General features: G+C 42.9%; 1 protein-coding gene across 1 annotated transcript in view; it reads right to left on the reverse strand.

Moving 5' to 3' along the window:
- Positions 1–14,551: 14,551 nt before the first annotated feature.
- Atp6ap2 (ATPase H(+)-transporting accessory protein 2) overlaps positions 14,552–16,799 on the reverse strand; it is a 571,904-nt gene continuing 569,656 nt past the window's right edge. Inside the window, exon 9 of the mRNA XM_077698402.1 lies at positions 14,552–14,851. Within this exon, the coding sequence (XP_077554528.1) occupies positions 14,582–14,851 (270 nt within the window). The 3' untranslated portion in view covers positions 14,552–14,581. The remainder of the gene's footprint in view (positions 14,852–16,799) is intronic.

The following is a 16,799-nucleotide window of genomic DNA, read 5'->3' on the forward strand; positions in this document are numbered from 1 at the left end:
CACAAAAAAGCAATGTCGTCCGCATAGGCAAGTACACGGACCTCACATGCCTGCAACCGAAAGCCATGAATACTGTTGTTGTTATTTACGCTTGCGCAGAGGGCTTCAATGTATAAACAAAAAAGTAAAGGCGAAAGCGGGCACCCTTGGCGAACCGAACGTGTGACCTTGATTGGACGACACACCGACTTGTTAATAACCAAACTTGTCGAACACCCTTTATAAGCCATTTGTACACCCCCCGCTATTATTCTTCCCAAGTTTACTTGTTCCAAGATGCTAAAAAGCATTTCATGAGAGACTTTATCAAAGGCCTTTTCGAGGTCTATTTGGAGCATGGCTACTACAATTAAGTCCATACTGTCACAACATTCTAGGATGCTTCTCGCTGCGTGTATATTACTTGTTATAGATCTTCCTTTTATACCACATGTTTGGTGCTCCCCCACTATATCTGTTATCACCATCTGTAACCTCCCTGCTAGAATTTTCATTAATATTTTATAATCGACGTTAGTTAACGTGATTGGCCTATATGCTGTGACCTTCTTTAGTTCATCCCTGTCATCTGTTTTAGGTATGAGCACAGTGTGCGAACTTGAGAAAGATGGTGGCAATCTATCCCGCTCATATGCTTCCTTATAGAGTTCACACAATATTATACTGAGGTCATCACGAAACGCTTTGTAAAACGCTGCGCACAACCCGTCTGGTCCCGGAGACCTGCCCGGATTTAAATCGTCAATTGCTTTCTTAACTTCATCAGGTGTAATGAAACTTCCAGACTATCTTTAACCTCGTCGTCAATGACCGGCAAGAAACGCATAAAATCTTCCCTAAACCGGTCTAAGTTTACCGGTTGACATGCAAACAAACTATCGTAATACTCACAAAAGGCGTTCGATATTATTCTCTGGTCACTTGATACATGCCCGTTGAACTCTATTTCACTGATTGTGTTTCTGGTGGCGTAACGTTTTTCAGAGCAAAGAGCTCGCTTGGTTGGTGCTTCACCCAGCAAAAACTTCTCCGCTCTGGCTCGGACTATTGCCCCATGGTACCTTACTTCTTCGATAGACTCCAACTGTTGTTTCACGGTTTTAATATCATCCTTACACAGTCCCGGTGACTGGCTCTCTAGTGCTAAAAGTGTTTCTAGGTTGCGTCTGAGCAGGGCTTCTTTTTTCGTTTTATCATGATGTAAGGCACTTGACCGTTCCAAGGCTTTCAGCTTAATTTCTTCTTTGAATCTCTCCCACTTAGCGGCACAGCTAGAATTTTTCTGTTCCATTTCGACACGGCCGAGGCAATTTGGATTTGGAGAGGGGTGTATGGGCGTGAAAATTCGACAGAAATACCATGACCCCTCCGTCTGACAATAACAACGGTTGAATGCAAAGCTTTGTTCGTGCGAAATTAGTGAAAGCTCAAGGTCAAAGCCCCCGAAATCAAAATTCCAAACTGCGTGCATGTCCAAGGCAAAGCTCAACGACAGCACAGCCTTTACTGCCACTGACAGTAACACGAGTTGGAAGCCACTGAAACTGCACATTGAAACCTTTGCCGAGTTCTTGCACAAGCCATAAGGAACACTGACAAACCCTTTTCGTGGGGTTACCACGCTGCAAAAGTTGTTGTGCTGCTTTGCACTGACTGTTAAACTTTCCTACGACATCGGACCGACTTCAGGCGGGCAGTAGTCAACCACATCAAGTCATTGGATGATCATCATCAGCTTTGCTTCGCAAAGGCATTTACTAGATTGGAGGCAACTTTGCTGTACCACATCTGAATAGGCTCAGCGAAGTCCACAGCTTGACGTTTCAAGAGGGGCCTCGTGCAATCACCTCTGTGTACGTTATGTACAGTGCTAGGGGATGTACACCGCTGCACAGCGGACGGCACTGCTCCCAGCACTGCTCCCAGCAATGAAAAAGTTGGCAGCCACACGCACCGCTCTGGACCACATTATCTTCCCAAGGGGACATTGAATGCTGCATAGGAAGGTGTCATGACTCCTCCTTATTTTCTTTCGGCAGACAAAAGTGGCAGACTTGTGGTGAAGTGACCACAATGCATTGACCCATTATGTGGCGCTTGGATGGAGCAACTAACGGCGCATCTTGCCAGACACACATCGCCTGATCCAACAAAATAACCTACCAATTAACCAACAAACCAAAGCTCAATGAGTCAAAGTTCAACCCGCCTGCGAGTTAAAGTCCAAACTTGGAGGATATTCCAGTAATCACTCATGAGAAAGCATCGCGTTCAACCAGCGTCACAGCTAGACGGAGGGGTGCATAATTTATCTGCCATTGCCCAGTACAACTGTCTTCCTTGATTAGCACACCTCTGTGCTACTCTTTACTACCATATAAGTCGGAATATAGGTCAAATCCCTTACCTTGTGGCCGAGAAATGTGTAAAAAAGAAAGAGGTGCACAACAACGGATCAGTGAGGCTATAAGCACTGTTTCACCTCAGATTACTCTTTGGAACTGTCAAACTCTTGTCGGATGACTGCTTCTGGCTAGCTGTCCCCCACAGCATGTCGTCCCCATTGAGTGATTATTGCATCACTGGAAAACCCTCACACCAAAATATTACAAATAAATATACAGGATGTTTGCATGCAACAGCTGTATAATATACATTCACAAGAGTGCTGGCCAAAGCTATTCAGATCCTGCAAACCTTGAGCAGATTTGAACACATTCTGGGCTGCGCTGAATGCATTTCATTACATCTGCCACTGAAATGCACTAATCTGTCACTGCTAGCCCAGCCTAGTGATGTCTACTCAAGAATATGCAGTTAGAAAGATCTGGTATACTTAACTTAAAGAGGCAACGTGTACCACTAGTCCTGGCATTGCTTTACAGTGTTCACAAAGCGACAAAAATCAGGACAAAGCTCATCATAATTTTTTGACAAAGTTGTCAAGATAACACACAAATTTTTGCTCAATCCTGGCTGAGTCAATTAGTGTATGCTAAATACCCTTGCCACCATATAGGTATGATTTCAGCATTTCTGCAGCAGAAAAGCGGTATGGTTTTTTACTTGTAGAATTAAACACATTTAAAATATAGATGTGACCAGTATAATGAAAGAAAAATCCCCAACATGTAGGTACAACCAGAGTCCTTCAATGCTTTACTGGTCACGAAACTGCTCCGTAACTCAATGGGAGAGCTTCATATGCTGCGTTTGGCCGCCGCGCGGTGGTGCCACCCTCTCACTGAGGTCACTCCTCGGGCGGCGTTGCGCTGGCTCGAACGGCGGAGCCGCGGCGAGTTGTGTTTGTTTTGTGCGGGAAAAAAAAATGTAACGTGCATCTCGCGCTCTTTTGATGCGACTTAAGTAGTGCAACGACGATGCCTAACATGTGTTGCGTCCCGGGATGTCGTTCCTTGTACAACGATACTACAGAAAATGTTTCCTTGTTCTGTTGACTGAGCGACGGGGAGCTGCGAGAGAAATGGAGGCGCGCCATTCCAAGGCAAGAAACGGGAGATTTCAGCTTCGATTATAAGTGTGTGACAGTGGGTGGAAATGCGCGAGAATGGAAAAAGCATTGTACCCTTTTGAGAGCATCGTGGACCTAGAATTGTACAAGGCTAACTTAAAGCCGGATTTTTGTCATATCAGTCAGGTTGTAGCGGTGCTTCATTACCTGTTCGCAAACTTGTATTACCTTGCGCTCAGGCTCGCGTGTAAAAAAGCTTTGGGACGTCCTTGTGCTTTTACTTTTCCTATTTCCGCGAATTATCTTTTAGGGTTCGTCTTGTTTGTTTTGTAACCGCGCGTGGCCGATTCCGGTTTCTTATCTGGCGTTTCAACCGGAGCGCCCGTTTGCTCTTTTTGTCGTACATCTCGTCGGGCAATATTGTTGGATATGAAAAGGGTGCCACCTTGTCGCCAACTTGATTTTTTGTTTCTTCGACAATGTTCTCGATCCCATTTCCATGGATCTGAAATTAATAACATTCCGAGCAGGGTGTCGAACCGTAACCGGAACCGAACCGAAAACCGGAACCGAACCCGAATTTTTGCCCGGAACCGGAACTGAACCGGAACCGTATTTTTTCCGCCATTTTGGAACTGAACCCGAACCGGAACGAATCGAAGGAACCGTTCCGAAACGGTTCCGGGGGTTCAAAAATGTGATTTCTAGTTTTCCAGTTCGGTACCCTACCTTGCGTCTGAAGATATTTTGCCACTCCCCGGACAGAACCATGAAATATTTTGCGTAGTCTGCAGTTCCCAAGGCCCATCATGTTCTATTCTAATTGGTTCCCTCAATTTAATGTAAAGTTGTCCGTATATACTACCAGTTTACGTTAGGCACTGCCCATCTCTCCCAATTATCTTTTACGTTTAGAATAACTTAAGTTATAACGCATATTACGAGGCAACATATCATGGAATATTCTTCATTGTTTCTCTACATGGTGTTTAAAATAGCGTAAAGTTTTTAATGTCTTGTTAATTCGCATGCATCCCTGTCCGCTTGTGAAGGCCTTCAGGGACACCATCAACAATAGATTCATATCTTCCACTTATAGTTTTAATGGGCAGTTATATACCAACAGCACTGAGACACAAACACTCGCAGTTCTCAAAATTAACGTAACTTTTTCTTGTATACAGTGCCGTTGTGTCCTTTGGTTACTGCTCTAATAGAACATGAAATTTAAAAAAATGGGGAATCCTAATTTCCACTTTTAAAGTATATTTGATAGCATTTTTATGTTATCTAGAATCTGCTTAACCTTACCCTTAAGAGGTGAATGGATTGAATTCGATTAGTGCGGGTTAGCGGGTAGACTCGCCACACCCCCTCGCCACATCGCCTCGCCACACCCCCTGTTTCTGGACCACGTGTGGCTTTCGTCACGAAGTGGATCCTTTAAAAGAACGCTCCGTCCACCTCAGCATCTCTTGGCAGCGGAGGCAGCGAACAGAACGGTCACCTGATAGTCGCCTTCCTATTTCACAGGTTTGAATATTCTGCAGTAATCTTTGTTCGCTTACTCAGTGACTTTTTCTGTTGCCTCTGCTGCCAACCACCCAGTGTCATTGCTATTGTGTGCCCTTGTGTATGATCCCACATTGCGTTGGTCATGAAAACTGACATTGCTGACCTAAGACGCGAGATCGCCGATCTTAAGCGTGAATTTCGAAAAGAAGTAAGGGAAATGCAGAAAAGCTACGAGGAAATTAAAAAAGAATATGAAACCACTAGGAAAGGAAATGTAGAAATGCAAAAAAGCTGCGAATTCTTCAACAAAAGCTACGAGGAAATGAAAGAAGAATGTGAAACTACAAGAAAAGAAAACGCCGCTTTGAAAGTTTCAATTTCGACGTTGTCATGATAACGGAAACCTGGTATACGAGTGACACAGAAGTGCTGCGCCTTTCGGGCTTCAACACGTTCTTTCTAAATAGGTCCCACCGCGAGGTGGGGGTGTGTTACAGCTCGTGTCTACACAGCTTTCTTGTAGTATAATGAACAAATTTTCGACGGTTACGACAGAATATGAAGCTTTAACGGTGCGATGTAAAAATGCCATTTTTTTGTTGTGTACCGCCCCCCTGATGGAAAACTCGAAAATTGTTTCGCATTGTTAGAAGACCTTCTCAATTTTGTTTCGTCTTATGGTTTACAAATAACTATTGGTGGGGACTTAACCTATTACAGGCAAGCGCACATTCGCGTGATCTAGAGCTCCTTTTGGGGTATTTGGGATGCATGAACGTGATAAAAGAACCGACTCGTTATTGGCCGTCTTTCCCAAAGTCTTATTGATGTATTTATAACCAGTGATACAAGTAGCAGTACCATGTCTGGTGTGATTGGTGTACATATAGGTGACCATTTACCTATATATGTTCTCCATGAACACAGAAATACTAAGATGTAAGCAATGCCCCGAATCTTTCGCTTTTCACGATATTAATCAGAATACTTTGACTACTTTTCTTCAGAAAATTCCCTCTATTTGGTGGAACCCTTTACTTCTGTGCACCACTGCAGATGATGCCTACGATACTTTTCTAGAATCATATAAAGATGCATATAAAAAGTCTTTTCCTCTTAAGATGGTCAAGAAAAATAAGGATATAAGAAAACCATGGATTACAGATGAATGTCTGAAGATGATCCGTAAAAAAGATTTATTGTGCCTTAAGTTTGTAAAAACAAAGAACAGGGACGATTTTGTAGCCTTTAAAAAGTACCGAAACTTTGTGACAAAGTTCTTGCGCTATACTAAAAAAAATGTACTTCGAACATGTGTTTTCTGAGGCTTCCTCCCGGCGTGATGTCATGCGGCGGGAATTGAATAAACTTTTGCACCCACTTACCCCCCGTAACGACGACTTTGAATTGACAGTAGATAATAAACCACTCAAGGGTCAAGAACTGACAACCAGGTTTAATCACTATTTAACGAATCTTGTGCAATGCTCCCACAATGAAAGCGCTATGAGCTTCCTAAAGGATTCTAACCCCAACACAACCTTTTTTTCTCCGGTAACGCCTCAGGAAATATGGTCGATTTTCTTGTCACTAAAAAATAGCAAAGCCATAGATATCGATGGGCTTCTGATTCGGCCTATTAAGTTTGTACTGGACCTTCTTGTATCGCCGCTTAGCCATATATACAAGTTATGCCTTACTACTTGTGTTTTTCCAAAAAAGATGCAGCAAGCTAAGGTCACGCTACTGTTTAAATCAGGGGACAAAATCAATTTTTCCAATTATAGACCGGTTTCTGTACTTCCAGTTATTTTAAAAGGGCTAGAAAAAGTAATCGCGAAACACCTTGTGTCCTTCTGTGACAAACACTCTAATATATAATCAAAACAGTTCGGTTTTCGCAAACATATGTTAACGAATTAGCTTTACTAACGCAAAAAAGAATTATTAATCCAGGGATTTGAAGAAAAGAAGGTAACTTTAGGTATATTTATAGACTTTTTCAAAGGATTTGATAGAAATAATCATTTAACATTGCTTTAAAATTTACAACATTATGGATTCCGGGGGCTTTACTCTTTTGCAATCTTATTTAAGTAACCGGCAACAGGTCGTAGCAATAAAGGAACACAACTCTTCTTCACAAGAAGTAAGGGCTGGAGTTCCGCAAGGCAGTCTTCTAGGGCCAATCTTGATCACTATATATATGAATGATATTGTAGAAATTACTGACACTGCACATTTTATTATTTACGCAGATCATGCCAGCACTTTCTTTCAATCCTGAGATACTACTCAGCTTTTGCATTTAGCAAATATAACCCTCCAAAAGCTTCACAAATGGTCTAAAGCGAACTCGTTAAAAATAAATACTCAGAAAACTAAAGCGGTGTTATTTTCACCAGCTCAAAGATCTGTTGACAGAAACCTCAGTTAGTACATCGGATCTCAAAAGATTTGTATAATTAGTGAAATAAAAACATTAGGCATTGTTTTTAATGAACATTTAAAATGGGATGCCCATGTCGATCACGTCTGCACTAATTTATCTCGAGCGTGTGGGGTGCTTTGTAGGTTACGGCCTGTGGTTCCATCAAATATTAAACTTATTCTTTATCATGCTATATTCATAGCTCACATCAATTACTGGAGCCTCGTATGGTTAACCAGTTCCCCCAAAAAATATTAATGAGCTGCATTTATTTCAGAAAAAGGCCATTCGACATATCGCAACTCTACCAATAACTCTCACACCAACGAACTATTTCTGCAGTATAATTTGCTTCCTGTCCAATGTATCTACAACTTTAATCTTCTAACAAAGTATAAAAATAGCTTGCAACACAACGGTGCAGCATATATAAGTCTATGTAGTTTAAGAAAACCGTTGGACGTACCGTACGAAATTAGGGGAAGGAGTACATGGTTCGTGCCGTTTTCAAGAAAGAATTATGGCAATGATAGGTTGCAATCCCGAACTGCCCGCCTTTTAAGTAACGTAGCCGAGAGTGACATAGCGATAAATACAATTTCTAAGTGAGACTTAAGGAAACGTTTACTGCTGAACATAGAACATTTTTAACTGACAATCTATTAAGCGTTGTCTCTCGTGGCAACCTTGGTTTAGCCAAAATTACTTGTAATATTTTTCAAGCGTTTTATTTGCATTGTCTTCATTCCCTGCAAACTTTAGCATCTAAAAAACACACTGATTTTTGCCAATATTGTGCGTATTTGTTTATGTGCATACTTCTGTAGTGCAGATTTTGATGAGTGTATACATACCTGTATATAACATGACTTTTTCTTCAAGTTTTGTCTTTTGCTTTTTTTTGTGTCTATACAGGTTCCGTACATATCCAATATTTTTCTTTTTATGTACCTGGGTACCCTGTTTTGTTTTGTAACCTTTATATGTATGTATGTACCTATGAGTGCCTATATGCGTGTATGTATATCGTTTAATAAGTATCTTTTACAAACTGTGAGCTGTAGTGCGTTTTAATGCTTTTTTAATGTTTGTATGTAATATCGACATGTTAAGGCGAGGTTTATTTTCTTAGGATTATTTCCTGTGCGTATGCTTTAAACTCATGTTTCTGCTCTGCCACGCCAACCGTAAGGTGCAAACACCTCGTCAAGCTGCAGTTTTGCAGCTTTTTGTGTTTGTCCTCGCATTTCTATGTACGAAATGCTCAATAAAGTTAAAGTTGAAGTTGAAATTAGTTAGGTGAGTGAATGAGCTAATGTGAATTATTGGGACTGGTGTGTTGATTAATTTTGATTAAAGGAATTAGCGGGTCAGTTAAGGCGGATTCGACGGTCGGACCAAACATGATATCTTTGGCGTCCTTGGCATTTGGAAATTTTGCAGCGTTCTCCTTCTCGACCAATCAGAAAATTTTGTCATGCACAAAGTAGCCGCAAAGTTATGTGAAGACCGCCTGAATGCTATAAAAGGTCATTCTTTATGCCCGTATTGCGCTATTATATTGTTGCTATATTAAAATTGACATCTCGGACTAAAGTTAATAACTAATTGCCTTATGCATATTGTATATTCATCAAGGAGTTTTCAAAACGTGTCTATATATGAGGGGAGACAGTTGGAAAGAAACTAAACTGCAAGAAAAAAAGGGAGGGACGATCAACTGGTTTGATGCAAGAGCCGCCCGATAGCATTCTTCAGTACCTTCTCTTTGTGTTACCGTTCTGCAGCCTCCCACAGGTGTAGCATCTCAACCGCCGAACACAGCCCCCTCTAAGCTGAGGAAGCGGCGATAGCACGTGCGCATAGCCAAAGCGGCGTCAAAACTCTCATAACAGACCCTTAGCAGGCGTGGCCCAACTTTGCCAACGGTCGATTGCATGTTACAACACTTCCGATGATCAATCAGAGACCACCAACGAGACCAGTGACGATTGTATGGGCGCCAGCTCATACTGGCATCCACGGCAAACAAGATCACCAACCTCGTGGTTCGAGATTTGACTCGCTTAGCCGGCGCTGATGAAGCCCGGCCCGAGTGCATGCATCCTGCAGTCACAGACCAAGAAGTTACTCAGCACTCTGACCTCTTCCATAGAACGTACTCCTCCCCGCACAAATCGCTACCGATTAACCAGGAAACATTACTCCGCACCCTGTGGGCATACACCTTCCCACACAACACCAGACTTCACCTCTTTGACGGGACACAACTCTCTTCATTGCGTTGCTTCTGTGGAGAGCCTGGGAACCTCATACACATAGTAGGCGGCTGCGACAAGTGTGCCGTAGATCCATCCAACCTTCAGGTTTCCATAGAGAATTGGGAGACAGCCATGGCCAGCTGCGGCCTGGAAGATCAGTTGCTCTTGATGGAAACGGCTGTCGATTCGGCCTCCTCGAATGAGGACGCCTCTCTTAAACATTGCCTCGATTGAATTAAACTTCATTTTCTCTCTCTCTCTCTCTCTACAAGTGATCATTACTGCTGCTTGTGACTTCACTTGGCTATCATCTTTCCTAAAGCCCAATCGATGTCACCAGTCGCTGAAGGGCCATTAGCAAGTTCCTATCCGGTGGTTCCTTATCCAATGTCGTCCTATACCCGCCGTCCAATGAGTCTTTATAGCCATTCTTTCTTTCTAACAGCTCTGTTAGCAGATAAAAGGTGAGCAGTAGAAAATCTTTCTTAATGCCACCTGCCACGCGTGGCAGTCGGGGCCACATACTCGTCACACTACCATAGAAAACATTTTGCGGGTACAGTTAAAGGAGCTCTTCAACACTTTAGATAAACTCGCCGCGGTGGCTCAGTGGCTAAGGCGTAGCGCTGATGAGCACACAGACGCGGTTTAGATTCCTGGTCGCATCAGCCGCTTTTCTGATGGAAGCGAAAAGCGAAAACGTCCGTGTGTCTGAAATTTCGTCGCACGTTAAGATCCCCAGGTGGTCAAAATTAATCCGGAGCCGCCCTCCACTATGGCGCGCCTTGTCGTCGGCGTTGCGTCGGCGCGTTAAACCCAACAGTAAATAAATAAATAAATAAATAAATAAATAAATAAATAAATAAATAAATAAACAAGTAAATAAATAAATAAATAAATAAATAAATAAATAAATAAATAAATAAATATAAAAAGTAAATAAATAAATAAACAAATAAAAAGCAGTTAAAAAAACATTTTCGAAAACGCTTTCAATCTTCTTCGCATCTGGAAGCACTGCGAAAACTATAGCTATTGCCAGCACAGAGCAACAGTGCGTGATTTGCTCGTCGCTGCGGATACACCTTCCGTTTCTGCTTCGCTTTTGTGGCTTTTTTTAGATGGCTATCAAATGCGTTCTATTCTACAACTTAACGAAAGCCGGCAAACAGCCGCTACACCGCTGTAATGACGTCGTTCAGCGGTCGAAGAACGCGAAGACCGGGAAGGAGAGAAAAATATTTTGAGCAAGTTTCTATGTTATCTGACGAGGAGATAACAGTAATTTTTGGCTGAGGCACATTGCGACCCCATAATATAATGCGTTGGTTGATTACTTTCTGCAAGCACTCAAGATTTAGACAAAAGTTCAAAAACGTGTTGCAGGGTCGCTTTAGTTTGGCGAAGACAAAATATTTGGACAAAGAAACCTTCATTATGAATTTGTTGTTGTGCCGATTTGATAAGGAAACGAAAAACGAGCACAAAAAATTAACAGAAAAAAACACGCCTGCATTTTTTTTCTTCGAACCCGTTTGAACCCGTTTGAACCGGTTCGAACGGGTTCGAACCGGTTCGAACCGGAACGGAATGGTGCTCTGGAACTGAACCCGAACCGAACCCGAAAGGCTTGAACCCGAACCCGAACCGAACCCGAAAAAATTCTGGTTCGACACCCTGATTCCGAGAGTAATGCATGCTTAGCAACGCCGCGCAACTCACTTAATTGACGTTCATCTGTGCACGTCACACTGCGGACTGCTTCTTCGAAGTTTGTGTTTCATTCTAGTCTTCTGTAGAACAGGAGCTCGCTAGCTAGCTGCGTTCAGAAATGCTTTGCGTCGTTCTTGGCTACGTGGCAATATTCTGTTTCCTCCGTGTGCTCCACATCGCAGCGTGAAAAAATCAATTTTTGTACGCTGGACCACGCTCTTTTGTCTCCCTTCGTAACATTGAATTCTTGTTGCATGTGATAAAATCAGTTTTATTGTTCTTTTTTCGCTTCCTGTTTTTGCAAGGATTGCAAAGCGTGGAAGCAGAAAAATACATGGTGCAACATATATCTCTTCGTGTTTTGATCCTTCGCGTTTCTGCAGCGTTTTAGATGTTCTCAAGTATGTACCCACTCATTGAAACGACAATACTATTGGGCTATCTCTTTTAGTGTTCTGTGCATTCCAGAGCAATCAACGGATTCATTAAGCGTAGCCTGAACGACGCGTACTTGGTTTCTTTCAGTTTTTTTTATTGTATTATAGATAGGCCCGTAGCAGTCCGTGACTACGCAGCTACCGCATGTGTGGTATTTACATTGCTTTAAGAAAAGAAGAAATAGAGATTTAAAAATCCGAAAACACGACGGCGCAGCGCTTGTGCCAGAGCACGCAGAAGCCGTTGCCGTTCACGGCCGAAGTCTAGGGTAATTTACTACGAAAAATAAAACCCCATTGAAGGCAGGTGATGAATGGACTATTCATCGCTAACTACTACGAAAAAAAAAAACACTTAATCAGCGCACCGGCACCAAAAGCAGCGAGCGTTTGGACGCCAAGAGCAGGCCAATACGCCGCGAAAGCGGCGGCTGGATGACCTTCGTGCGGCGGTGGCGCCTGTAGTGGCGCGCGCGGTCCCTATATGAAACGAGCGCCGAAGTTTCGTGACCAGTAAAGCATTGAAGGACTCTGGTACAACTCACTTTCATCAGCTTAGACTTCTATGTAGGGATCGGATTTGCGGCCATCATGTTTTTTCTGTTTTTTTTTTTTTTTCAAACATAAGTGGGAATCAGAATTGTGATTATTTGGTATCTTTTTTTTATACAGAGCTTTTTTTACGGCACAAAAGTAGGCCCCCATACAAACACAGGGCCCAACTACCTTCCATCTGAAAGAAAATATGCCAGAAAACCTAATCTTTACTTAATTAAGCGAAGCATCATCTCTTCATCAGTTTCATTATCTCAGGTAGTACAACACACAAGTTTTCAAGCCAGATAATAAAACAGACAGGAGGGCCGCAGACAGGGAACAGAATAAATTATATTTTGCACAGAAAACATCTACAACATACAAGTTGAAGTGCAGCAGAACCACTTCTCAATGTGGAATGTCAGTAGCAGTTGCAATACTTCAGACTGCACTCCAAAACTTGTTCTCTAGTGTGCTTTGGTAGACACTGCCTATTTTGCTCACCACAGGTGAAATAAAGTAATGAACAGCTATTCAATAGTACACGGTCTTTAACACCAATGTATGTTTCGTTCACAAGCAAACTATGCATTGAAATTTCAGAAAATGTAGCCTTAAATGCTATTACGACAGTGGAGTGTACATCTAACATGTTTTTGGTCTATGTTTCGTCATTCAGTCTTTGTAGCAGTGTGAACAAAGTCCCCTCCTGTAGAAAATGTACACAAACCAACAAGGTAATCGTTGCCGGCAGTTAAAACTCCTTTGCATCGCACAGAGATATTAAATCACTTTCTCACAGTGTTCCACTGCATTTAAATTTTCTTTAATTAAACTCCCATGGCAGTAAATTCAGTCGAGACTAGATTCCATCAAGGTGACAAAAGCCAGTTCATGTTTTTTCAGGCGTTCAGACACTAGCACATGCATGTTTATCAACATACAGGTATTACTTGTGAAGTACACAATCTTCACGAACAATTTTTTCTTGGATACTAAATTTCTTCTTGGATACTAAAGTGCTTTTTTTAAAAAGTACTAACAAAAAAAAATTTATTTGCAAGTGATGATAAAAAAAGGGTCTTCAACAACCACCTAGCAAACAAATATGTACAACATCCAGATGTACAATGGATACATCGAACGTATTGCAATATGGTTGCAACCAAGGTAAGTTCTTGTTTACAGAGTCCGCACTGAGGCATACTTGACGCTCACGCAAACATGTCTCCTCGCTATTTACAACTCGCAGGCAAAGACACGGGCACGAGTCTTCATTGGAACACAAAGAAATGTTTTGCTGACGTTAGTCATAAACCAACTACCAGGCAACGTCCTAACTTCCATCAGCTTATTTTGCAAAATTAGAATTGATGTGCAACAGAAGTGAAAAGTACACAACACTACCCCCCAAGAACAAAATTTTTTTTTCTACATTTTTGTAGACTTGAGTGATCCACACTGCATGCCCTGCCACACGTATTAAACTTGTCCAGTTTTGACGATGAACTATAACCTTAAACCACCCACGCTGCATCTCAAACACGCACATAAGCATCGAGCCTAAAACTAAAAGCACAAGTTCCTGCTCAATGGAAACATGAACACTCTGTCCACACAATGATACAACTGAGAAAGCCAGAGAATAGCCCTCTTACTACAACCCATTGCTCTGTACCAAATTCCCTCAATTTCGTTAAAGTTCTTTATCAGCGAGTCCTTTCCCATAATATGTATTCAGCGTACCGCCAAATGCTTGCCTGCTCATACGATGTGCCATTTCATCACCAACAAAACATCGCACATGGGCTTTTATAAGCGTCAGCATTCTGCCATTTACAAAGCATACTTGGGGCATATGTATGCAAATAACTTTCCCCCTCCTGGAAGCTTCCTTTCCTTTTCACAAGGTTCTCTTACCACACAAAACATTGCTGGCAAATCAAACATCTTAGTTTACATTTAACATCAGCCACCTTCCCCATCTTCTCTGCAACATCTCCAACGTCTTGAAGTTGAACAATTACATAAAAACTGCCGCACAATGAAACGATATCAGCCACATCTTTCCCTCTACAACTCTTCCGTCCAACCATGCCCCTTTAAGTAAAACATTTAGGCATAGACGCCTCTGGAAGTGGCAACCCCTCTCAACTTGGTGCCTTGCCCCCCTCCTCCCCCCCCCCCTCCCCCCTTCGATGCCTGCTTCGACCGACTAGGCGTCCTTCTTGCGTTGCGAAGTCATGCGGTAGATGATGGAGTCCCGTCCGGGGTCCAGGAACCACAGGCCGAGCGAGATGCCGAACAGCGACAGTGCCAGCAGCAGCACCACAAAGCTGATCAGCACAAAGGCCACGTGTGCCTCGCTGTCCCACGGCGTCGCCAAGTTCCACGAGCCGCCAGCCTTGGTGCTCACCGGGGTAGACGTCTCTGGCTTGGTGGTTTCGCCAGTAACTTCAGATTCGGGTGATTTGGTAGGCTCACCCTGCACGAGAGCAAGGTAGGCCTCTCTGAGAGAAGAACACGTGCCTGCCTACAGATGATCCTTGTCAGCCACTAAGTTGTCCTTGTTGGCTACACGACTGACTGCTTCACAGTGGATGAAAGACACGTAAAAGGAAACACACAAGCGAGCGAAAAATTCAAATTTGGCCTTTAGTGCAACTAAGCACCCGGCCTGCAAATCATGCCCAGAGCAGACACAGACACAGCTTTCCCTTTTTTCTTCAACATCGTACGTATGTGCGGCTCTAACACAAATCTCTTCGCACGTACATGTGCAGGTCATGAAGTCCTTTCACATACTCTCCTCTGCTCGATATACCTTCTGGCTAAGGCGTAGTTGTAAGCAAGGAAGGATGGCACTACAAAATATTTGCGAAGGAAAGGGTCCGCAAATTTTCTTTTGAACCCTTTGTGCAACAAGTGTATCAAATCTTGGAGGACGATATTATCCTAAGCTGTAATGTACACCTGGCTCCAGGGGAAATTTCCCACTACGTACCACATATACTCATGTATCAGCCATGCTCCTTTCAAATGTAATCTGAGTGCATGTTAGACATGAGCCAGGACTATAGAGACATGAGCCAGAACTATAGCTTGTATCCACTGGCGAGGCGCACATGCAGGTAACCGTGTGAGTGCGCTGTCACTCGTTATGTCGGGCTCCGCGGGATGGCAGTACTTGTCCATGCTAAGCACATGACCGAGTTGCACGTTACAAACTATCTCACCGAGCAGAAAGTAATGCCTCGAGTCCAATCTGAGTGCGATTAATAACATCTCTGTTGACACCACCGTTGAGAATCGGGTTGAAACGGAGCAGACAACGCACGCCGGTGTCTTTTTATTCTTCGGCGTGCGGGCACATTGGCCCAAGCCGCGCTGTGTCCGTGGCGCATTGGCCATGTCTGTGGCCGTTTCCAGTGTTGCCAAGCAAAGAAATTGACAGCTAAACTTTTCAACGAATACCACCTATAGCTGCACATTACTGTATTTCCACGATTCTAACGTGCACCTTTATTGGCTAAAAGTAGCTCTAAAATTTGTGTTCACGTTACTCGGGCTCAAAACCGAAATCGGCTTTCAATGTTCTTCGCTTTAGTTTTAGAGAGCAGGTACTGGACAAGCAAGTTTATGAAGCACGAAGAATTTTTGCTGCCACAGTTGCATGTGTCAAATAAATTAACTGCTGCCAGGTACACGATGCCCTGTCTTTCACATCAAAATAATTTGACGCCGAATCTATAGAATCGGCATCAAATTATTTTGTCAGATTTTCATAACCAAACTTACATGCGCGTTACAATCGGAAGCACGTCAGAATCGTGCAAATACGGTAACACACTGTGGTGCCACCGTGACTACTGCATAAAATAATGCAACCACAGGTGACGGATTTTGAACTGTAACTATTCATCACCGCTTTTGTGCTCATCATTTCCAGATGCGCTCACCTCATCAATGCGCTCCCACAACTGATTATCTCTTGTGGCATCTGTGATGTTTAATATTGCTGTGACTATGATGCTTTTTGCGATGGCATCCACCAACAACTAACGCCACACATTTGTAATGAGAGTGCACACTTGCTGGAGAGAGACTCTCTTCAATTACTCTATGGGAGTTTTTCTATGGCTGCCTGCGGCCATTCGCTTGGAGTAGCACCGCTGAAATTGTTTTCAATGGTCAGTTAGCACTAATGTAAAGCGGCTGCAACACGAAGGTCAAGCCACTAGGAATCACACCCAACACCATTCAAGGGTCAGCCAGCCCATACTAATGTGTACTAAAGGGAAATCTGTCGCTTCAACCACGTGCCACCATGGGTGTTGCCATGGCAGCTAGCAAAGTTTTCCTACTTGACTTGGCTAGCCACATGGCTTCTTTTCACTTCTGAAGTCAAATTCAACGAAATAGTAAAGGTAACT

This window comes from Haemaphysalis longicornis, unplaced genomic scaffold (genome assembly GCF_048455015.1).
Source record: "Haemaphysalis longicornis isolate Haplotype H1 unplaced genomic scaffold, Haemaphysalis longicornis Haplotype H1 scaffold_2, whole genome shotgun sequence".
NCBI lineage: Eukaryota > Metazoa > Arthropoda > Arachnida > Ixodida > Ixodidae > Haemaphysalis > Haemaphysalis longicornis.